Source organism: Corvus moneduloides, chromosome 1 (assembly GCF_009650955.1).
Source record: "Corvus moneduloides isolate bCorMon1 chromosome 1, bCorMon1.pri, whole genome shotgun sequence".
Taxonomy (NCBI): domain Eukaryota; kingdom Metazoa; phylum Chordata; class Aves; order Passeriformes; family Corvidae; genus Corvus; species Corvus moneduloides.
In genome coordinates, this window is record NC_045476.1 from 19,599,993 (window position 1) to 19,624,623 (window position 24,631).

Below are 24,631 nucleotides of genomic sequence, written 5' to 3' on the forward strand. Positions count from 1 at the left end.
AGAATATATTCAGGCCATAGGAAAAAGGCTTTGTGGGTGAGTGTTTTCAAGGCCTCAGGTCTTTCTCTGCAATCTCAGATTGTCAACCATGCCATGGCTTGTCAATGAGACAGATGCCCCGACTTTGAAAGGGATGCAGAAACTAACACAAAGGAAATAAAAGAATATAGGGAAGTAACAAATAAGCTACCCACAAGTAAACAATCCTAAGGAAAATACACACTAACTTACAAACCCTAAGGAAATAGACACTAACTTACATTATATTATGTAGATAAAATAAGATTTACTGAATGCTAATTGTTCTCATCAGCATATCACAGAGTACAGAGGCAATGCTAGAAATGGTGATAACCATTGTGTCTAAGTCCCTCTTCTCTCACAGAGAGCATCCTCTTAAACTTAATGGAAATGTAAATATAAAACATTCGCTGCAATAAAAGTCTCCGGAGATAGACTCTAAGTAGTATGATTAGTATGGAAAATGCTTCATAAATCCCAATTCCAATAACCTCTGGTAGCATAAAGGATTCATCTCATTACAACTTTCTAGCAGAGCCTTGTTAATTCTCACTTCACTAATCAGTGACCTTGAAAATTCCCTGTCCACATTTCAGTGAAGTGTTGACAGCCGAGTGAAATAGGGGGGCATTCCAGCAAGGGCTACAAGTGACAGAATATATCGCAAAATACTCACTAGATTTATATAAAATACTGTGCCTGACTAAATGAAATGAAATAACAAGTCTTTTATAAATTACCATCCACCATTTTTATTTTAGCATTTGAAATCAAATAGCAGAATCTATTGATTAATTTATTACATATTATATCTTGCAAGGCTGCTGCCATAGGAATAAAAGGAGTTCTGTGTTAAGGACATCACTTCTGACACATTTCTGAGATGAAGTATCTAATTCTGGGACTAGTTCCTATTGACTGTAAGCTCATCAAGCTGCTATTAGCAATAAAAATCTTGAAGTACACATGCACACACACATACACATATATAAATATATATATAGACCACACATTACTACAGTCTTGTAGGTGCACATCTCCTGGTACCACTAATATGACTGCATAGTTTACTGAAGACTTGCATAATTCTGTTTATGAGGTAGCGTGGGTAAGAAGATAAAGTGACTGAACAAAATAAATTCTGCCTGATTTTTCAGGCTCAAGTGCTCACTTTGCTTCTACTACCCCTGAGTGTTTTTTGAAAAACATTAAAAAATCTTCAAAATGTAAGTATACCTTAAAAAAACCAATCCTTACTTTTTTTCAAAACTGTGCAGACAGCAACTGATGTAATTTCTTGCCAAAAGAGACAATTGATCATAATTGGGTATGAAGATCTGAATTGTGAATCACTACACCACCAGAATTACAAAATCCAGAGGCTAAAAACATTTGTTGCCATTATGCAAAAACCTCCACTATCAAAATATTAATAAAACTACACTGTAAAATGCACCAAAGTTTTGATCCAAAATGGGTTAGTGCAGATGACATCATCAAGTGTTTCACATTTAATTCTTTTTTGTTAATTTTACAACATCCCTGGCAACACTAGTATTCCATTACTGCAAAGTACACCTGTTGGGGTCCCTCCCCTGCCATGGAACCCTGGGAGAGGGGCCCTGAGGGCACAGACACGGGGCTTCCCTGCCCCTGCTCAGCCTCGTTCCCATGGGTTGGTTTGTGTTCCCTGCGCGGGCAGAAGGACCCTTGGTCCCGTGACTGGAACAGTTCCTCGGCAGAGCCCCGGCCATGCGGCTGGAGAAATAAACATCTCTGAAACAGCTAGCAAGAATCGGTCTGTCCATATATCTTTCCTTTCCACGGGACTCCTGGTTTGGTATATGCGTGTTGCAGGATCCCCACTGCAACATACACCCTCCAGAGGGACCCAAATCGAGATGCATTTCAAAATGTGCTCCTTTCTACTCCTCGCTGTGTGGTTTACCAGTGAGCACATTGACAGATGGGGTACCCCTGTGCCTGACAGCCTCTGAGATCTTACACAAAGGAGAGAAAAGTGGAGCACAGGGTCACCTTGGAGCCATCAGTGAATCTGGCAGCAGTGTTTTGTCATACGCTGACTTTCTGTACACTACGCTCAGAGAAAACACTTGTGTCCATCTCATCTGCACTCTCATGCAGAGAAGCCATCATTACCTCTCCCTAATCCTCAGTAGCAGAGCTCTGTCAGTGGGATGTCCATGGGAGAAGCAGGGAAAGGGCAGAAAAGTAAGAATTTATTTCCGATTTCAAAACACTGATATATTTGAGACAGTGGGTGGCTGGCCTGGGCTGTACAAGAAACACTGACTCTAGGTGGAAGCACTGAAGCTGTGAGGCCGTGGGAGAAAGCACATTACACCGTTTAGCTGAACCCTGGCATGGGGAACCCACCGTTTGCTATGGAGTTAAGGAAACAAAAACTAATCTTTTCTCTCCTTTATATGACTTCTGCAGGGTGTCATTTTTTAGTTCCTGCCTTTTCCATGCACATCTAACAAGTACATCAAGCTGGCGCATTTGATGTTCATTTCCTATTCCCTGTACTTTGATTTGAATTTCTGTAAGGTTATGAATGAGCAGTCTTGGAAGTTCTTTCCCTCATCACACAAGACCTCTGCCCAGTTCTGTGGTGTACAGTCAAAAAGCCTTCATTAAACTAGCCACAATTTCTCATTTCAATAGTAGAAGAACTATTGAAGACCTTCAATAGTAGAAGAGCTAGTTCTTCCTTCTGCCTTCAAAGATGAACTGTCTTGAGCACCCATCACTGTGTTACTACAATCCAAGTTACAAACCTTTGAAAGTCATAGAAGTGTCAGCATATTTTGTTTTACTTCTCAGCCCATTTAAAAAACATATATGCCAATATTTTACTTCCATATAAGTTTGCACATGATATTAGGCAGTCTGACAAAACTTTAAGATATTCTAAAAGAAGAAAAATTAAAAGGCAACCAAGCTTTATTTTAGAAATTAAAGATAAGCTAGAAAATTAACATACCAACAGCCATCATGTAATCCCAGCGGTCTATGAGGCACATATTGAAGATCAGATGGTCAGATGTTTGCCCTTGACCAATGAGTGGAATGTTTCTCTCCAAATTTTGGGTTATTGCAGAAGTCCAGCCAATGAGAAACCAAAAGACTACCAGAAGAATAACAGACAGCATCCTCATCACTCTCCCACCTGTCATATACGGAATACGCTGAGCCGTTCGGGACAGGAATACCTTCAAAACCCTGAAAAATTCAAACAGTGCAGAATTAAGAAGAGCACTAGCAGTGTCGCAGGAATTAGACTTTCATTTTATTTCAGTATCAGATTATTTTTAAAAAATCAACAGTCTTTCCTCTGACAGTATGTACAAGAGTGAAGTTTGGAACATTATTACTTTCATATTAATCATATTTAAATGGAACTGATTGCTGCCCAGAGAGTGTTATACAGCAATAATAGAAAATATTAGCTATGCTTATGTTAGAGACACACATTTACAGGCTGTGTTGTCAAGCTGTTTTGTACATTTCATCTCCCAGTGGAAGACTTCTGTCTTTAAAAGACAAAAGGTCATTTCCATAAAACAGCAACCATGTATGTGAGATTTTATTGTTTTGATGCTGTCAAAAATGATGCTCACCCCTAATCCTGCTATTTCCAGAGAACAAATTAACACTTCTTAGATATTTTTCCCACTGAGTTTGATGCTGCTGAGACAATAACCTATTCATCATAGAAATCACTGTGGAAGGCACTTTGCTAATTAAATGGGGTTTGATTTGTTTAGAGGAAACAACATGTTTTTTGAGCTAGGACAGAACCATCATAAGAAAAGCCACACCACACGTCAAGCACTTACACCACATAACAGCTACTGAACATGTAACACTCACTTTAAAAATAATTGCACTTATTATTGGGATAAGTTTACTCCCACCAAGAACTGTTCAAGCAAATATCACCTGCATTTTCTATCCATCACCACCTGCTAATGCAGAAAAAGGTCCACCTGGGAGCATGAGAACAACCAAACTTTGAGGAAATCCCCTTGGGAAGAAGGAGTAGTTTGATTCTTCATGTAGCACAAAATATCTCTCTGTGCTGCCTGTAGCATGGGATCTGCCAGAAGCATCTTCTGGGAGCATTGCAGTGCTCCTGCCTTGGCCCTGTTCAGCTACCAAGGATGAGCACTGAGGAAAGGCTATCACGGAAGTTTTTATGTACCCAGACCTTTAGAAGCAGATGAGCAGAAGTTTAAAGGCTGTTTTAGAGACTGGGGTGAGGAGTCTTTCAAATTGAAGAGGTAAGCTGTTTCAGTGATTTTGTTCTCAAAATCATGGTGGTTCCTGACTCCTGAGCATGAGCATGTCCAATGTTGATATCCGTGAAGGGACAAATTATCACTGAAGTTTCAGGATCTTGATTATTTTTTTCCTAAAGTTGAGTTTTTAAATGCCATTGTCAGCTCTTAAGTTATTTCAGTGTACCAAGCACCACACCACCTCCCAAGACATTGGCCTACAACCAGGCCTGCCTTTTCAGCAATACAAAACCACACTTCAGATTAACATTTATGCTTATATTTGTCTGAGAGAAGGCAGAATCAACTAGTGTTGCCTCTCAAACAACTAACAGAGCAGTGTCTTTAAAGGCAGAAGCACAAAAGCTTTTCTGCATCCATAAAAATGAATCAGCATTTGACTACAAACACAGCCTTCCCAGTGTGCATTAGGTGAAGTCAGAGATCTGAATATGTCCAACATTATTCAGCTGTTTTCCCCCCAACAGTCACTCCACAGGGAGTCACAGTTTTTGATCTTTCCATGTTTGACGGATGTTCTGCTCTCGCTTTACAGATGCTAAGTGCCTTATGTTGGAAACAGACTCCCAAAGACTTCAGCCAGGAGAGACAGAAAGGCAAGGCAGGCCACATCCCTCTGCATTGCTCAGCTACAGCACTACTGTTCCTGGGCAGCACTGGTGAACTCTCATTTTCTAAACAATAAAAATCAGAAAGCAAAGGCTTCCCTTCTCCCTGTTCTGAATGCTGGTCAATAGTCAGCTTCTCTGAAGGGAAGAAAAATGTATTCTTTTTGTAAGGAACTGGAAAATTTCACAGCTATAGTTTGTCATTTGAGAAAAAATCTCATCGTACATTCTTATGAATGTTTAATTGTTAGAGAAATACCACAAACCAGCTGAGAACTATTAGAAACTTCTTGTATTTTGGCTCCAAAGTCAATTCTTGATGATTCTATTGAAAGTCAACATGTGAGCCTTTTATGGGCATAATAAGGCAGAACCCATTAGATTTTTTTCCAGTACTAGTTCATTAACAGCTTTCTAAGGGAGAGTTTCTGTGGGCTGCTGTTACATTATTTACCTAAGCACAGTGAAACAAATAATATTTTGCAGTACAGCAGTCAAACCCCCTCCAATGTGGATAAAATCACATTTCTTTTTTTCTCCTCTTTTTCACAAAAATAAGCATCCCCCACCACAATCATTTCTACCTTGGACACGTAGGCTTACAAGTAAGCCAGCATTTATGCTTCTTTTTTCAAACATTCTTTTTCTGAAAAGCTGTGAAGTTGGGTTACATTAGTAATGGTGCAAATCTCATTTTCAGAGGTTGTGGTATAAAAGCAGTCAAGCAGAACACAAGTTCCCAAGTTGCAACTCCCTCATCCTCCTGTCACAATGTGAATCCAAAGAATTGCTCACCACCTCAGCACGGACTTACATGCTCGGTCTGCTCTCATCTTCTATGTATTATTGAACATGTATCAAAGCAGAGACAAGTGCCCAAGACTTCCTCTCCCAAGGGCACGCCTTCTCACCAGACTGGAGGGTCATTATCCTTCCTGTACCTCTCACTCATACAATCAAAGTTTACTGTAAAAAAGTTGAATTGTTGCAGTATGAGACCAAACTGCCTCAGCAAACACAGTGTTTGATTACTGGTACCCTCTATCAGAAAACAGGAGTTCTTGATTCAAATCCTTGTCCTGATTTCTGGACAGACAATGATCAAGCCCCCCTTTTTTACTCAGTTCAATATCTCTATATTGGGTCAAACTAGCTATTGAACAAATGAGAGAGAATTCTTACAGGAAGGCAAGAAATGGGGCTGGTGGGCTGCACTGATACTAGGAAATTAAATATGCCCTGGGTTGTTCCTGGCACGGAAGCCAACTGGCACAGAACGACCAGCATCCATACTATTACCCTCAGCATTACAATTCAGCAGGACAGAGGATGGAGTCCCAGTGCCCAGGAATGTTCTCAGATGCTACTTAATTTATGAATATAAAAGTAGCTCTAGACTCAAGTTCCCGAGCAAATTAATGTTTAATTATGAGTATCAAGTAAGGCAAACTGGACAGACTCCTCCTCCTGTCCTATCTACATCCAAAATTCCCAGTAGTGCCAGTCAGTGCCCTGGTAGAAGCTCAGGGGTCTGTTTGAGACATTTGGTCTCTGGTCTAAAGCAGAAGAGGAAACTTAACTGTTCCTCAGCATCTTCTAGCTATACTCCCACCTAAAGCCACTCAGGATATGCAATCCACTTTCCTGCACTGTTGTTGGATCATCAAACAATCATTTCCAGTGACATGTTATCAGCTCTGTTTACAGGCAGATCAGACAGAACACTGCAATGTGTTTTATCTGCTTTTCTGGAAGACGCAGCTGCCTTCAAGCAAAGCTTTGACTCGCAGGCAGCTACAGGCAGCATTAAAGCTGATATGCAATAGCCATTCTTTTTACAGAGTAAACAGAAGGTGAAGTTCAGGCTGAATGAACTGCCTGGAGATCACCACATGTAATGCCCAACTCTGCTGGCTGCACCGTCAAGTCTGGGGAGAATTAAGCTACATGGTCTGAGGATTTTCTTTGGGGTGCTTGGCTCCATATAAATGGAAAAAAGGAAGGCTTGGTTGCAAACACTGAGAGCCAAGGGAGGCAATGCTGCAAGTGGATCTGAAGCAGAGGGACAGAGCATGCTAGTTCACAGGACCAGCTGGGATCACCAGCTTGGAAACATTAAGTGAAGCACGTGGCTGCTGCTGTAGTTATATCCTAAGATGCAATGTGTAATCTTAGAAAATAAATAAAACCATATTAAATTTTCATGTCATATCAACAAAATGATGGTCCCCAAACTACCACTGACTGCATAAGCAGAAGAAGCAACAGGTGAAGGATCCTGCTTTGACAGCAATGACCTGGCACAGTTTATTTTTTATTTCTAGCATCTGTCATTTTGCAGCTCGACTGAGTCATTCTGTCAAACTGTTCTGTTCCAGACTGGTGATTTTTATTGTGATACAAAAGCTACATCAGAAAGACAACAGGTCAAGCTCTTCGGAAGTATACTGCCCTCCTACAGTGCAGGGATGATGTCTTATCTACATTTTCTGGACTAACAGTGAACATGCCACTAGTTACTTTGAGTTTGTAAACTGATGTGATTCTACTAACAGTGAAAAGGTACCAGTGGGACATGTATGGCACCATGTCAATACAAAAGATTGCCTACACTTCACACTTGACACACAGACACACACACAGATACTGACTGCAGGTATAATTTCCACATCAGGAAAGATGGCTGAATAAAGAGTATCAACATTTAAGGCCCAAGACCTCAGAAAATATATTTAGATAGACTTATACCATCAGTTACTGGCTTTCACTGGAAAGGATAAATCCCAGTTGAGGGAGAGAAATTAACAGCTTTCTAAACAAATCCCCAGCTGAAAGTGTCCAAATTAGTCATTATCTACTTCCCAAGTGATTTCTCAAGACCTCAGCACAGAACAAACTAGAAGCACACCACTGAAGAGAACACTCTTTTGGGATGACATTTTGCTTTATTGTTTCTGACCACACTGAACCTGAGCAAACCTGGACTGAGAGGCATGCCATGTCAACAGCATGACAACAGCATGGCAAGACCTGCATCACATGCATCATGTCCTGTCCAGAGAAAACATACAACAACTAGAGAAAGAAGTTTTGGCAATTATGGGGGCATATGAATACTTCTGAGAGCCCCCATCTTGTGTGTAGCCAGCAAACTTGGCCACATACCACCATCAAAATATCTCAATTCCACCACACTTCTTCACTGTGCAGGTGATCACACACTGGAACATGTTGCCCAGAGAGAGTGTGGAGTCTCCCTCACTGGAGATATCCAAGAACCATCTGGATGCAATCCTGTGCCATGTGCTCTAGGATGGCCCTCCTTGAGCAGGGAGGTTGGACCAGACCCACAGTGGTGCCTTCCAACCTGATCCACCCTGTGATTCTGTGAAGGCCGGTCTGCACACTGAGGCCACTAAGGGTATCATAAGCTTGTTCAATAGTTACAGGGTAAACCATAGGTACCAATAGCACTGGAAACGGGGAGGCAGACTGTGCTGCAGGATTGTTTCCTCCATACTGGAAGTGTACCTGACTTCAAATCCTTACCTGGAGGTCTGTGTTTAATAAACAGCAATATTAATATGTGAGGATATCTTGATGGTACAGTAAAAATTCCCAACCAGATAATTTTGTATACTGAGTAATGAGAGAAACAGTGCTGTTTCCAAAACATTTTCTGCAACATTTCTGCTGCAGAAGCACTTTCTGCAACAAATTATATTTACTTTCAAAAATGTTATTTTGAAAATACAGTTTCCTTCACATCTTCCCTAGAGTTTTAAAGTGATTTTCCATTGTGGAAAATTAATGCTATACAAATTTATAATGTAGGGCGAGCATAACAAGCTATGAAGATGTATTTTACCTGAGTGCCTGGTAAAATCTACCACTAGTAGACAAAGAGACGTGTCATGACTTAATGCTAACCTACTCCGCACAAGAGTTTCCTAGATTAGTTTTAATTCTACATATATAAAGGTAATCCTACAGTGCTTAAATGAAAGTTCCCTTTCTGGATCAACACTGACATAATTTCCAGGAGTTTAAACAGACTGAGGAAGGTGGGAGGAAAATCACATGCAGTTCAAGGAAAGGCTCTGCGTATTGGGAGACAACAGGACAACAACAGATTTCCCACTGCAATCAGATCCACTCACTCCCATCTGAGCAGCACTGGACTCATATTTTCCTGCATATTTAATAACATGGAAAAAGTCTAAAAATATTGCTTGCTTTGATGAAAATTTATTGATTTGAAGTAGCTTTTGTCTGCCAATCTGTAGGTAAGCCTGGAGTGAGCAAACAACATTATTTCTTTAAACGTAGCCTAGGATTCTGACATTTTTCATGCTATGCATAGGTTTTATTTTCTCCTTTCACCTGCAAGTCTAAATTCCCACCTGAGAAAAGCTCAATTTCCTGGTGGATCATAGAACAAAAAGCTTTCTCTGCCTGGAGCTAGTTCCAAGAACTGCAGCTGGAGTCTTTTGACAGACCAGCTGAGCTTTGCTTTTCCCCAGTGCCTCCTTGCTCCCCAGCTCACTGCCCTGCTGCCTGCATCTGTTCCAGCTGCCTGCCAGCTCCCATTGCAGGAGATAGTGAAGCTTCTACCGGTGTGTGTGTTGCTTTTTGATGTGCTTTTGTTTATATCACCATATCATCCAGGTAGGTCTCATCAGAAATGGTCACTCCTCAACAGGATTTGCCCACCCTGAATGTGTGTTGATGGATGTATTAGGCACTGGGGAGCTCAGAGGTAAAAGTCTCAACAAGGGGACTTGCCATGTCACGTAACTAGGTTTCAAGTGATGCAGACCAAGTCTCCTTATTTATTAAATCCTCATCTGCTTTGTGCTAATTATCTCTTCTAATAAACTACTTACTGCACTAATACCCCCACGAATGCTGCTGGGATTAGCAGAACTACAGAGGGCCAGTGAAACATCTGACACTCCACTGTCAAACTCTGATGAGGCAGAGCTGCTACAGAGCACACTGTAAACCATGAAATAAAAAGCCCATCAGTCTGTCCCCGGACAACTAGCAGTGACATATGACAGAATGGTTAGGTTTGGAAGGGACCTTAACAATTACCTTGTTCCACCCCGGTGACATGGGCAGGGACACCTTCCACTAGACCAGGTTGCTCAAAGCCCCATCCAACCTGGCCTTGAACACTTTAATGTCTCCTGTTTGTCAACTACTTGGTCTTAAGGTTAAATCACACCGAGCTCATGACCACAGAATCTCATGCCTAAAGTTCTGAAAACCCCAGGTCCTTGGGATAAGCACAAAGCCATCTCTTTCCAAGTCCGCTATTGAATGGTCAACACAGCCATTTAAATACTCTCCTCCTAACAAATCTGTTTAAATAACTACATCACTCTCTCAGTGAAAAATGAGGTCAGCTCCTCAGACAATTTTCTCCAAAAGCAAACCAATCTTGTTGAAGTCTTTCCTTCATCCAAATTTGTAGTGACTTTGTGACAAAAACTTTAACTCATAGATCCTCAAGACTCCTGCCACTAGTAGTTTGGTCTAAAGATTATAAATCCTTCAGCCTATATAAGCTCTGGCTAAGTTAATTATTTGCATTTTAAAATTCATCAGGTGGTTATTATCTTTTTTGCAAATCTAAAGCCATTGAGTTCTTTATCCTTATCAAAGACTTTCAGAAAGGCAGTACAAAAGATCTCAAGGTCACTATCAGGAAGCTTACACTGTGAAAACAGATGCAAGAGCTGCCTCCTGGTAATCTTTTCCTACAACAGGTCAAGAACATTTTCAAGGCTTTAATTCCAAAATTTGCTTCACAGACTACTGTGGAGTTGAATATACAAAAGGCAACTCCTGTCATTAACCTGGCTTACAACATTTTGTTTGACAAAGGCTGCTGAGTAAAACCAGCTGGGATGAAAAATTCCCCTCCTTGTTAATGCTGCTCTATCTAACACTGCTCCTCTACCACTGAAAACATTCACAGACAATTTCAACAACCTTTTCAATTTTCAGAGGCATTTTCTACCATCATCAATAAGGTAGCTGGGCAAAACCTTATGCCAAAGCTTGTACTTTTGTTCTTAAAATAGTCATACTACAAACAAGGAAAGTCTTGAAACGGATAAAGCCCAAACCCAAACTCAAGTAAATTTGAGAGCGGCTATTTATATTGATGAAGAAAGATCATGGTGCTAATAACAGCAAGGTCGGGGTTCGTTTCCCTCACAGGCCATTCACTTAAGAGTTGGACTTCATGATCCTTGTGCGTCCCTTCTAGCTCAGAATATTCTGTGATTGTATGATTTTCTTTCCTTTCTTCTCCTCCTTAAGTTCACTGGCAAGCATTGTACTTCTGATCAGAGAATGATAAGCCCCACCTAAAAAAGACAGTACTTTTCCAGCATTTTTAATGTGGCCAGAAAACCAAAATACCTCACTCTTTTTAAGCTAAAGATGGTAAATATTCTGGTCCATTTGCATGATGTGAAAAGCTGCCACTTTATTAAAGATTTAGCAATCCACTGCAGCTGTACTACGTGTTTCACAACTTCTATAAATGCATTCGATTAATTTATTCGGGTACTGCATAAGAAGAATCTAAGGCTTTTCACTGGATCAAAAAATAGTGAATAAAAATTTAGTGGGCTTGAGTGAATTACAATTCACTCTGCTAGCAGTTATTTGTTGTAAGGACTGAACTATATATCCATGGCATATTTACAGATCACTATACTTTGTTTTTTGAGAACTGCACTAAACAGTAGTTGGCAGCTGAAGGAAAACAACCATAATTTCACAGATAAATGTTTTCATGTTCACAGATAGATGCCTCATTGTTTTACCCTTTGTATCCTACTTCACTAGTAGTTAATATGATACTGTAACTGTTTGTTTGTGTGTGCTACATTGTGGATTTGAACAAGATAAAAAGCTTTCACTTAAAATATCTCATCCTTTACTTGTTTTTAGTCCTAATTACATAGCGAGTTTCTACACTAAAGCAGAATAAAATGAAATGTGTTGCTATGTGATCTCTTTTGTCTTATTAGCTGTTTTAACAATATTAAAAACTATTTAATAGTGTTCTTCTAATAATACCATACAACTATGCTACTGAATTTTCTAGAGCAGCATCTGTGATCCTGCAGCTTTCAGGGCAGATGTAGCTCTTCATTTTACCGAGGCTGACAGTTCATGGCTGACATCCCTGGGACCCCATTAATGCACAGACCAGTACAGGTGCTTGCATGTTCTCCACAGCCCCAGCAAGGAAGAGGTTCCCAACTCTGCACTAAAGGAACAAATACATTGATTTACAAGATCTAACCACAGAGTTTGGGTTTGGATTTGTTATCACAGAAGCTTCAGTGACCTAATGATTTTTTTGAAAATTCCACTTGCAGGAGATGAAAAGCAGGAAAATTGATTTCTCCTTGGAAGTCAAATTGTGTTTCCTTTATAAAGTTTCTTGTGATGATGAGATTCTCTTGTGGATCTTCAAACTCCATGTGATGTCTGGCAATAGCTATATTTGTAAGACATTAAAGATACAATTTTTTAAGAAACAGTGGGGTCAGTAGACTTCTCTGACAGAAGTGCTATTTCTCTGTCAATCTACGGACTGCTGGGCAAGCTCAGATCTGGGAGACAGCAGCAGGTAACAGTAGGAGACCTAGAATAGATGCAGGAATCTGGAAACAAAATTCCCAAGAAACAGAGAAGACTGTAGAGAACTTGATGTAACTTCAAAATTCACCAAGCCAGACCAAATCAAGACCACCCTGCAAGAGCTTGGCACACGAATCAAGAATTAGGCACAAGCACTGCTGCTTCTGGTCTGATGCATCTCATTGCTTTGAGGTTTTTCCATTAAAAAATAAGTCACCTTGATTTTCTGAGTTTTCTCTTTGTCTTTTTGGAGGGGGATCCTGCAGGAGCAGCTGCAAAAAGCTCAAAGGTGTCACTGACTGTGAGTCCAGCTGCATTTTCAGAGGATGCTCAAGAGAAGTATTTCTCAAAATAGACTGGTTTAAGTATACTACATGGAAAAAAATCCAGTAAAAAGGAGTCTAGGAAAAGAACTGTATCTGTGAAGCACTGACTAAAGCACCATACACAAAATCTTTTGGCACTAAAGTATCTCCTCACAGATTTACTTGCAAGCACTTACTTCCTTTTCTGCTGTGCAATGACATTCCTACACCGAACTTTAAAATGGCAATTCATTATTAAAGATGCAGGAAGCAAACATCAGCAGTCGAAGGGACAGGAGCCTGTCCTGTCTTTATACGCTGCAACAAGCCACCATTTTTATGCCCTTATATCTTTTGGAGTGTGTTTTTGTTCTTTCACTTTGCTTCTGTCAGAGTGTTTCAGTGCTGGCTAAATTGCTTCCATTTTAAATGACCAGAAGCATGTGCATCTTTACATATCCAAATAAAGCCACGTTTATGGTAAACGTTTACTTTTTTAACACATCATCCTCCTAATTTTATCACTTCATTGATAATCATAAATACGCATTTCTTTTCAACCATGAGGACAGAGGAGGATACATTGGAAGGTCCAGTCTTTGATGAGTTGTGCTCTCACTTAGATACATTCATTGCCTTGCCAGCTAATTAAACAGCTCAGATGTAGCAGAAAGAACTTGTCTTGACTTCTTTTCCTTCTTTTAGGTGTGAGAAAGAGTAATAATCACACCCACTGGACACAATCCTTCCCTCAGATCCACAATGCAGATTGCTGTACCTAGCAGAGCTCAGAAGAGGTGCTGGGTTGCCAACACCCTTATTATATGATGCCAACTTGACAGGGGCTAATGAAATGTGGTACAGAAAGACACATAACTGCATTATTTAGTTATAATATTTGTTGCCAGTTTTTTGCCCACTTTAGTAAAACAAATGTTCACCAATTTATAATGAGATTGACAGGCAGCAGTGTTTTGTATAAACCCTACTGCAAAAGAAGCTCTTTATCAGCACTGTGTTCTCCTTCCACTTGTGGAATAAATATTAACTTTATCTCATGGTTGTGCTTGCAGGTATCATGGCTAAGGCCTTCATGTGTAGTTGAAAGGAAAGTTTATTCCTCAGCTTGCCTGCAAAAGATAAGATTCAAACCACTTTTTTAACAGATAAAATCAGGAACATCTCCACCTGTCACAAAAAATAAGTGTCAACGCCAATAGAAATTGAAACCATAAACAACGTTAACTTCATTGAATAAAATTTACATGCTATATTGTTATTATTAAAATATTCCTCTGTAAATGTGCACCTGGAGTAACTTACACTGAATGGAGGGAAACTGCTGGCCAGGGTATTAAAGCTCATCAGGCATCTGGGGAGTTATTACATCTCTGGTTAATTAACTCACAGAATAGCCAAGGTTGGAAGAGAGAAATTGAGAAAATCTCTAATACAACCCTGATCCAAGCCAGATCAATGACAGGAGGTTACTGAGGACCTTGTACAGTTGGGGTTTGAGTTATTAGACTATGTCAAGAACCTCCTGCAGAGGGGAAAGCAAGAGACCAGTTGCTGGCATGGAGGAGCAGTGACCCTCTGTAGAATAGAAAGTCTAATATACAAGTTAAATGGCAAAGGTTCCCATAGAAGCTTCATGTCTTTCACTGCAAGTTCCAGGCTCTCAGGAGATACTTAACACGAAGGAAAATCATCATATAAAAATATGCCTCTAATCTATCAATACAGGGGTGCAGATATGGCTATTAGAGGTTGCAGTACTACTACAGTCTTTGCAGTACTACTCCTTGCTTTGCTAGTCATCTTATTTTACATTCTCCATTCTCAAACGCAACAATTGCAAGGGTTCCAAGCCTTCATTACTTCAAACTCCTGTCTTTTCTTCTAAAGACAGATGATGTAGAGGACAAACAGACATTAGTTCATAACCAAGCAGAGTCACTTAAGTTCCCTGACAAATCGCCCCAATTACTTGTTTCCTTCACTAGGAACTTTAGAAAAAAAAATTCTTCAGTAAAGGTAAGCAGAACAAAATAGAATTTTTTAGGTACTTTAGTATGCCAAACACCTCTCCTGCTGGAAGAACAAGTGCCCATGCAAGAAAATGAACATTAGTATGTGCAAAACAGTTCCTCAGCTAAAACAAATTCTGGTCAGAACAAAGTTAAATACAGAAGGATTAGAAGAATGCACTTCTTCAGTTTATAATACTATAGTAACAAGACAAATAACTAAAAAATCCAGCAGCCAAAAAGCCCCAGTTGTATAAAACTGACACCTGATAAAATGCATCCCTATGGATTCCTGTGCTCCAATTAGCTTCAGCTTGGCTTGTGCAAGCAGCACAGTACACAGCAATACAAATGAACCCTGTGTTCTGGCATATAAAATAAAATATACAGTTATAAGACATTTAAAGAATAGTAGCCTGGAATCATTGTATAGTGTTAGCAATATCTGATTAAAATTAATTCTTTGATAAGCTTCCATGATCTTATGCCAGGTAAATGCTCAATCAACTATGTTTACTCTCAATACGTGTAAGCATGTGTGGCAATCAGAAAAAAAATGCTAATTAGGTTAATAATGAGTACTTCTGAGGAAGCTACAGTTTCTTGGAAACTAGTTTCTGAATGTCTGTCTGAATTTAAATTTTGGGAAAATGATTAAAGTTGCATGTCTCGGTAATTGCTTGCTGGGCAAGAACAATGCCATGCAGCAGCACATTCCGGGGGCTGACTGGCTGGAAAGCAGCTTTGCAGAGGATGACTTGGTGATACTGGTGGACATCAAACTGACCATGAGCCAGCAGTGTGCCCTTGTGCCAGAGAAGACCAACAGCCTTCTGGAACATATCAGGCAGAGCATGTACAGCAAGTTGAGGGGGGTGATCCTGTGCTTTACTCACCATTGGTGAGACCAGAGCTGGAGTGTTCTGTCCAGCTCCAGGTTCCCCAGTACAAGAGAGACACGGACATCATGGAGATAAACCCTGTGAAGGGCCACAAAGATGACTGAAGGACTTGATCACCTTGCAAGGGGAGAGGCTGAGGGCTGGGACTGTTCAGCCTGGAGAAGTGAACGCTCAGGGAGAAACTTACCAATGTATATAAATATCTGATGGGAGGGAGTAAAGATGATTGAGCCAGACTCTTCTGAGTGGTGCCCTATGTCCAGATAAGAGGCAATGGGCACAAACTGAAACCCTGGAAAATCCATTTAAACATAAGAAAAACCTTGGAGACATTCAGAACCTGACTGTACATGGCTCGGAGCACTCTGATCCGGCTGAGCCTGCTCTGAGCAGGCAAGTTGGACTCTATGATCTCCAGAAGTCCTTCCCAACCCCAGCTTTTCTGTGACTCTGTAATCTTTGTGCAGTTGATATACAGATGTATAGATGGAATAAAATATATTCTCTTAGTATGCTTTCTGTAACAAGCTTTTTAATCAGATCTTAAATCTTAAGATTTAATATGCTTTAGAACCGTATTAGTATTAAAAGCAGTTAGCAGTAGAAGCTCTTTTGTGTAACTTGTTCTATGATCTTCTGAGCTTTGACTAAATATTCTACAAGGCATCACAAATTATGCTCTCAGGTGCCCACTAAAGTACATATTTTCACTTTTTTTTCCCTCAAATTTATTACTATACAGTACCGTCATCCATTCTAATGAAGAGGGCAATGCAATTACTCATAATCCTCAGCACGATTATATACATCACTGCAACATAAAACTTCAATAAATAAATGAAATGTTCTCTTTATTTGTCATTCTGCAATAAAATACTCAAGTTAAAAAAGTTAACTGCAAGAAATACTAACTCTCATCTTCTATGTTTCATCTCACAAACAGAAGAAGAAATAGCATCATCTGACAAGCTGAATTCCACAAACGGTTGTTTTCTGTTTTGACCATAAAATAATGAAAGAAATTTTAATTTAAATTGCAGTCAAAGGTTTAGTTGTCAAGAAAAACAAGAATAATGTTTCTATTTAATGAGACACAGGAGAGCTAATTTAAATGCCACAATTTTCAGGACAAAAGAGGAACAGTTGATTGCTATGAGATAAATAAAACACTCTTGTATTCTCACTGAAATCAAATGTAAAAGATGTAAGAAATACAGACACAGGCAATCTACCCTCACAGAGCAATGAGACCCTACTGCCAGCAACATGGACTGAACAGAATGGGAGTAAAATGCAATAAGCCTGAAGCTCCATAAAATCTGCAAAGACTAAGGGCAGATCAACCCCATCTTTACTTTGTGCTCACATACACTTTAGAAGTGTTGATAGCCATGATGTTTTTTAAAGAGTAGTTGTTTACAAAGAAATATTGCAATTAGAGAGACATCAAACAGTGCTAAGAAATGCAGTGGCAATGACCTTGCTTCACAAGCAAATAATCCAAGGAAGAAAACAGGGGGGAAAAAAGGGGGAATTAATAAGATTTCTCTTTAATTAATAGTCAGATATTGACTCAAGTTCAGACTTGGTGACATCCACGCAACAAGAGCTAATCACACAAGAAACAGATTTGTACTCTTGAATATAACAGCTTAAATGTGGTGTTTCATGTAGCATGAAGAGGAAAATAAATAAGCCTGGTCTAACTGAGCATGCAGACAAAAAGGAGCAGAACACTCACTGTGTTTTCACTGAAAATAGTCTAGATACATAATTTGGTTTCTGTATTCTATCTGATAAGTCTTGCAAATGGCATTGATGACTCTGACTTTTCATGCTAATGATGCATGATGACAGACTTGAGGCTGTCCAGGGCAGGGCGTGCTGCCAGCTCTTCATACATCTGAGCCTGCTAGGGCTGCATCCAGGCTGCAAACCCAGGAAACAGCTAAGCTTCAATGCTCACTGCATTCTGAGAAGACAGCTACAAAACCTGTCTTGTTAGTTTTGATTTCCAATATATTTCAGGGTACTCAATTTTGCTGTTCTCGACAGTCTTGTGTTTATTCCAGAAACTGAGGAGCACACCCAGGAAACCCTATTGGGATTTGGGACAAATAGCATTGTGTGGGTTTGTAGGATGATCTTTGTCAGTGGCTTTACTACAGTCACTATGCTTCTAGTAAATAGGTGCAGAAAACAACTACAAAGTTCATGGACTTGATTTATAAATTCTACCTTTTTTCTTACAAAAAAGCCTCACAGTTGAAGTCTCAAGGGCTTTGGGTTTTTTGTTTTGTTTTTTTGTGTGGTTTTTTTTAGAAGGCTTGTGCACTCTGGCTGGACTGCAGATGTCACAGACAGGACACTCTGTCCACCCTGTGACTCTGTATAAGAAAGTGTTGGTCAGCTGAGGGAACTGCATCTTTAGGAAGGTGTGGCAGCTGGTGGCTGTGCCCCTCCTGTCACACAACACTGGATTGTGCTGGACTGTGCCCACTGAGTAAAGCAGACTTTGGCTCTGCATGAACACTACAGAAGGAAAACAAAACACAGACAAGTCTTAGTTCTCTGTGGTCGATCTACCTTTCTCAGTGCAAGCAGAAGGTTAAAGTGTTTCATGGTGCCTGGGGATAAACCCAGGCAAGCTGTGCATGTGCAACCAGGAGCACTGAGGCATGGGCAGCAGGCATAGACAGTAGCAGCGAGCTATGGAACTGCTGCACTGACATTTCAAAGTGCAGGACCTCCTTCTCAGAAGTGGTATTTCAAACAGACACCCCAAAGAAGGTGAACAAGAGAAGGTGAAAAGAAGGGAAAAAAGAGAGTTTGTAATGTACCTATGACAAAGAATTGGTCTTGTCATTTGAGGCGGAGAAACTGAGCAACAGACCTGGTTGTGGCTGACATTTGCTTGAAAAAAAAATCAGAAGGGAATTACTGGGACCCCAGAATTAGCCCTTTAAAAAGCCATAAGAATTTGTCTAGCAATTAAATTACCTAAACAGAACTTTGGATCAGAAGACCTGTGGGACAAAAAGGCATGTGAAAAAATCTACAATAAACACTGCACTGCACCTGATGGTGCTAGACAAGACATCTGTATTCTTCAAATACCAGTTACAGTGTTTGAAGAAAAAGATGCCTTACATGGAGGCATCTATGCCTGTTTGAAGAAGGGCTGAAGAGCGACACAAACCTGCCTGCCCTTACATCCTACACAGGACTAAACCAGCAATGCTGCTGGCTCCACAGGAGTGATGAATGAACCAACAAAGTACCCTGTGGTCAAGCTTAAGGTGATCCAGGGCTTACAAGCCAAAATGGCAGCTGAAATAATGCCTAGTGCTCAAAGTAAATGCACAGCTGATGTAAAGTAAGTGTAGTTTCGGAGTTAATTAGTGCTCAAACATCCTGTAAGCTGACTAATTAAATATACATACAGATAAATAGATAATTGGAAATTACTCAGTTTATAGCTTTTACCAACAAAAACATGGGTGAATTAAGAGGATAACAGCATGCCTCATTCTTGGTCTTGCTCAGCTTTGGAGAGGCAAGGAACAGGCAACTGAGGAACATCCTGGCAGAACACAGCACATTCATAAGAGTCCAAATGACCTATAGTTTTATGGTGATTTATGCTGCTTACCACAGGGCAACAGCTTAAATGGAGAGAGTCACTCGGTGCTCTGACAAACAAGCAAGGAAGTAGGTAGTTCTGGTTCTCCAGAAGGGAAATAAAGACAGCTAAATATGCAACCCTGCCTCTGTAAGGCTAAATACAAATAGGAATTTGAAAGAAATATTTGGTTGTCCTAACCACGGAAAACCTGGAGGACATGGACTAGGCCAAATGCTAAGGCAACTGTGCAATACTTTCATCTTCAAGGGACAATATGGATATGGCACAGAAATGCTGTACTAGTTAAAAAGCACACCAGTATCAGGACTGGAAGCACCATCCCTATGTTACTGAGATACCCACCTCAGCTATTTGTTAAGAGTTAGATTTTTTGTTCAGTTTGGCCTCAAGCTGTGCCAAGGGAGGTTTAGATTGGATATTAGGAAAAATTTCTTCCTGAAAAGGATTGCTAGGCATTGGAACAGGCTGCCCAGGGAAGTGGCAGCCTGGAGGTATTTAACCCTGGAGGTATTTAAAAGATGTGTAAGTGTGACACGCAGGAACAGAGTTTAGTGGAGAGCCTGTCAGTGTTCAGTTTATGGTTGGTCTCAATGATCTTAAAGGCCTTTTTCAACCTAAATGATTCTGTGATTCAGTGTTTGGCACACTGCTGCAGGGCTCTATGTATTTTAGGTATCCACATGATGTTGTATCATGTGGAAAACCATCAAGTAATAGCATTTGTTTGGTAGTCCTGCCCCATGCTTCTATGCATGGCACATACTCACGTTCTCCTTTGGGCAAGGTAGTTTATCTTTGGCATACCAAAATTTTCAGCCAGAAAAAACAAAAGCCATTTGCTAGCACAAAAATCATTCAGGAAGAACTCCAGGACAGTTATAATAGCTGTCCAAGATCCTGAGAATCTCTGATGAGACCTAAGAGTTCGGAGCAAAGATAAACAAGTGCCAGAATGCCACATGAGAGAAACAGCAAGCACAGAAACAAAGTTCAAAGATGAGTATAACTAATCAGTGGGCATCACCATCATGTTTGCCACCCAAATTAAAAGGAGCTTGAAAACACACAGAATGGTCACAGAATGGTCAACAGAATGGTCAACAAGGATTTTGTGCCTTGCTCACATCTGTGGCCCTGATGGTGCAGCTGTGCAGCACACGTGAGTGCAAATCCCAATAAAGAATGCAAAAAACAGTAGGAGTTTGTTCACTGAGCTTCCAGACCTGAGGCAACATCTTAGGAAGCAAACAGAGCACCAGCCAATATTTCTGAGGCTACACACTGACAAAATTTCCTTATAAGAGACTGAGCCAGAGACAAAACTGAACATTCCATAGCATATGTTCTTGCAAACCCCTACATTTTCATACATTCAAATGGTAAAACAGTCTCTTTTTCCTGGGTACAACAGTGTCATGGCTTACCAACCAACACTAATAGGCTTTTGCTCCTCACAGGCCAATGGTAGCTGACACTCACTGGAAGCCATCAATTGCTACCTTAACACAAGTTTGACAATCATGCCCTGCAGGGATCTCAGAGCAACACACAGGCCATTTTCTCAACTAGGAAAGTATCATTTTCAAATTGAATAGAAACTTGAACTGAAATTTGGTCATTGCAGCCACATTCTCCAAAGCATTTGAAAAAGTGCAGTGGAGCAAAGTCCAGAGCTGGATTATGTTAATCCGATTTAAAAGAAAGAAAAGCCTGTTCAGTCTAAGACAGAAGGCAGACTTATCACTGAGGCAAGATCCTGCATAAAGCAATTAAAGCTTTTACTAAGGGATGGTTGGGACAGTGTAATTCCAGCTCTTTTATCAGTTTCAAGCCTCTCAGTACTGTATGGAGTTTTGTTCAAAGCCAACAAGAGAGTGATTTCTGAGGTGCTAGAGAAATATCTCAGGAATATATGATGGTCATTTACAGACTGAAGGAAACCATAGGAGAGCTAGAAAGTACATGGTTTAAGAAAAAAATAATTTAAAATATTAATTTTAATACATAACTTTACAAACAGTGGCATGAAAAAAGTCCTAAAAGCTTGTCACATGCAAAAACCAGAAAAGCAAGTCAAGGAGAAGACTAGAAGATTGCAAAAATGTGCTCAAAAATTTGATTGCAACATCTGGAACTAAACAGTTCACAGATTTTTAGCCTTGTTTCAATAAGACGGTGGTACCATACTTGCTTATACATATCAACTTTCTTGTTACTAGCCCTTGTGAAATTGCCACAGTATCTTCTGACATTTCTCCTTGTTTAGAAGCCATGAATTTATGTAATTTGAACTGAAGTATGATTTCAGACATGTAATGCTTATTTGCATTATTCCCAAGCGAACAGTGGAAAATATTATCAAAGAATTGCTGAAAAACATCTCTGACAAAGACCCTGATCCACATGGAGCAACAAAGCAGAACCAGTGAATCCCTGGTTGCCAATGCTTGATGCTTCTTAGAATAGAATGGTGAAAACAAGAATACCTGCACTGGTGAGGACTGATACCAGAGAGGCTTAATGGTTGCATAGAAAGATAGGCAAGGAGAAAAAAAAAGCTTAGCAGGATTTGTGGTCACAAGAGTGGCTGCCACTTCCCAACAGCTCTGTGCAAGCCAGCGCTTGAGGCACAGGCTGCCAAAAGCTGGGGCCTCCCCACCAGCAGGCCCACACTCACATGGAATTGTAACCTCCCCTAAACACACCTGGGAGGAACAGGTGACATCTCCCCAAAAGCCCAACAAGGGGGGAGAAGGATTTTTTTTTGCTCAAGAAAATCTCAGAAGAAGAGACGTTGCTGTAGCAGAGGCCAAGGGCAGAACACGGCTCCACCAGCACAGCTGTGTTGCCCTGAACTGCCAGAGCATAGCACTGCTGATGGCTGGGAAGAGACTCAGAGACCCTTGAATAATTCAGTACCCCCAGCTAACTTAGTTCACACATTAGAAATAGGCACTCAAAATTTTACACTGATTACTAACACCTAGTGTTTTTAGATTTGCCAGAAACAGAGGCTCCAGCTTGAACCAAGTACAGTAACTGCAAGTATGAACAGAGGCTGACACTGTGCACACAAAGGAGGTAGGACTCAAGAACATCCAAAACTTGTCCTGTACTGTAATACTCTACAGCAGAAAAACAGTTTTTATTTTTAATACTATTTTTTTGGTAGTGAATATCAATTGAAAATACTACAGATTAGTTCTAAAAAGAATAGCTTAGTACTTACAACTGAATTAATACTGAAACTTTCTACAGGACCTACTGTGTATGTATTCCTGAGCTTCAAGCAGTCAAGCCAGCATTGTCTTGGCCTTTCCAGCTCAGATCATGGATCCAATATACCGCATGTTAAATTCTTAGAGCACCTCGGGCTTCTTTCAGAAAACCATCTATGAGGGTAACTCACCAATGTGCAGACCAGTACAATGCTGAATGAGCTTTATCCCTGTCTATGTTACAGCAGAGCAACACAGCATTTTATGTCACCAGTAGCTGGTTACCACTGATCAGATACTCAATTTTTCAAGAACATAATGGCAATTTTTGGCCTTCATAGAAATCCAGAAAAGAACAACTAATATGTGAGAATATGTGGTCCAGGGACTGCTTTCCCCCGTACTTAAGATCCACATTAGAGTAAGTGATCAGGAATAATGAATGTCAAAGCAGCTGGTACACTCCAACAAACAGTACCACTATATGTCATTTCAGTTTACAAATACACTTAATATCTTAATAGATCTATACTAAAAAGAATGCTTAATTTAATTTTTATTGCATGTTTGTAAAATATAGGCCAAATGCTGGATTAACCACTAAATTATACAGCTTGATCAGTTGTACAACACAGACCACTACATTTTTCTATTGAAACTCCTGCCATTTGTAGTAGTACTTAGCTAGAGAATCTTCCTAGAGAGGAATCAGTCTTGAACTGAAAGCAGCACAAAAAATTTTTCATTTCTCCTCCAATCTATGTGGAGTTTTCAATAGCTAAGCACCCTTCTGAGAAAAACGTATGCCAGATTGCTCATTAGAATTTCTCTGGCTTTAGCTTCCAGCTACCAGATCTGATTAAACCTCAGTCCAATAGATTAAAGAGTCTTTTGTGACTACTTTTCCTCTCCCTGCTTGTTTATACACCACAGAAGTCATCTCTCAATCTTCTTGTAGATCTAAAAACCAGATTAGCTTTCACAGTATCAAGCATTTTCCCAGCCCTCAAATAGTTTCTGAACCACAACCATCTATTGCACGCCTCCTTTAAAAATGCATCTCAAGAATAGGACATAATGCATTTATACGAGTTTTGAAGATGTTGTCTCCTGTTGTAAAATCAATTCCCTACTGATTAACCTCCTATTCTCCATACATTTTTGTCTTTAAATAGTCTCTAGTTATAATTTGCCTTTTGCTTACATTCAAATGCATCTCTTTGACAAAGCCCAAGTTACCAAACAATAGCAACAGGGACATGGACAGAGATGTTTAATGCTTTTGTTGCCTCTGTCTGCAACACTGATGATGGGCTAAGGGGGTCCCAGTGCCCTGAGCAGGAGAACCATGGCTATGAGAATGAAAAACTCCCAGTTGATCCCTGAACAGGATCTGCTGTTCCAGCTGGATCCCTCTAAGTCTATGGGGCCTGATGGGATTCATCCAGGAACACTCAGCTGGATGATTCATCGCAAGGCCTCTTGTAATGCTTTTTGAACAGTCTTGGGAATCTGGAGAGGTCCCAGTTGATTGGAAGATGGCTAATGTTGTCCCAATGTCCCAAAAAGGATGACCCTAGGAACTACAGGCCTGTTAGTGTCTCTTCAGTGACCAGTAAAATTCAGAAGATTATTATTGTGGGAGTTATTGAAAAACACCTGAAGGACAACACAGTCACCACTCACAGACAACATGGCTTCACGAGGGAAAATCCTGCTTGTCAAATTTAATTTCCTTTTATGACAAGGTAACCCACCTAATTTATCAAGGAAAGCCAGTTGATATAATCTTTCTGGATTTCAGCAAAGTGTTTGTTACTCTCTCTCACAGTGTCCTTCTACAAAAGATGCCCATCTCACAGCTGGATAAACACATCATAGGATGGGTGAGCAGCTGGCTCATGG

General features: G+C 40.2%; 1 protein-coding gene across 2 annotated transcripts in view; it reads right to left on the bottom strand.

Annotated features, from left to right (window-relative positions):
- Window positions 1-24,631, bottom strand: part of GPR158 (G protein-coupled receptor 158) — a 194,078-nt gene that overhangs the window by 22,406 nt on the left and 147,041 nt on the right. For both annotated transcript variants that reach the window (XM_032100955.1, XM_032100946.1), the window contains exon 7: window positions 3,029-3,267. In XM_032100955.1, coding sequence (XP_031956846.1) covers window positions 3,029-3,267 — 239 coding nt within the window. The remainder of the gene's footprint in view (window positions 1-3,028; window positions 3,268-24,631) is intronic.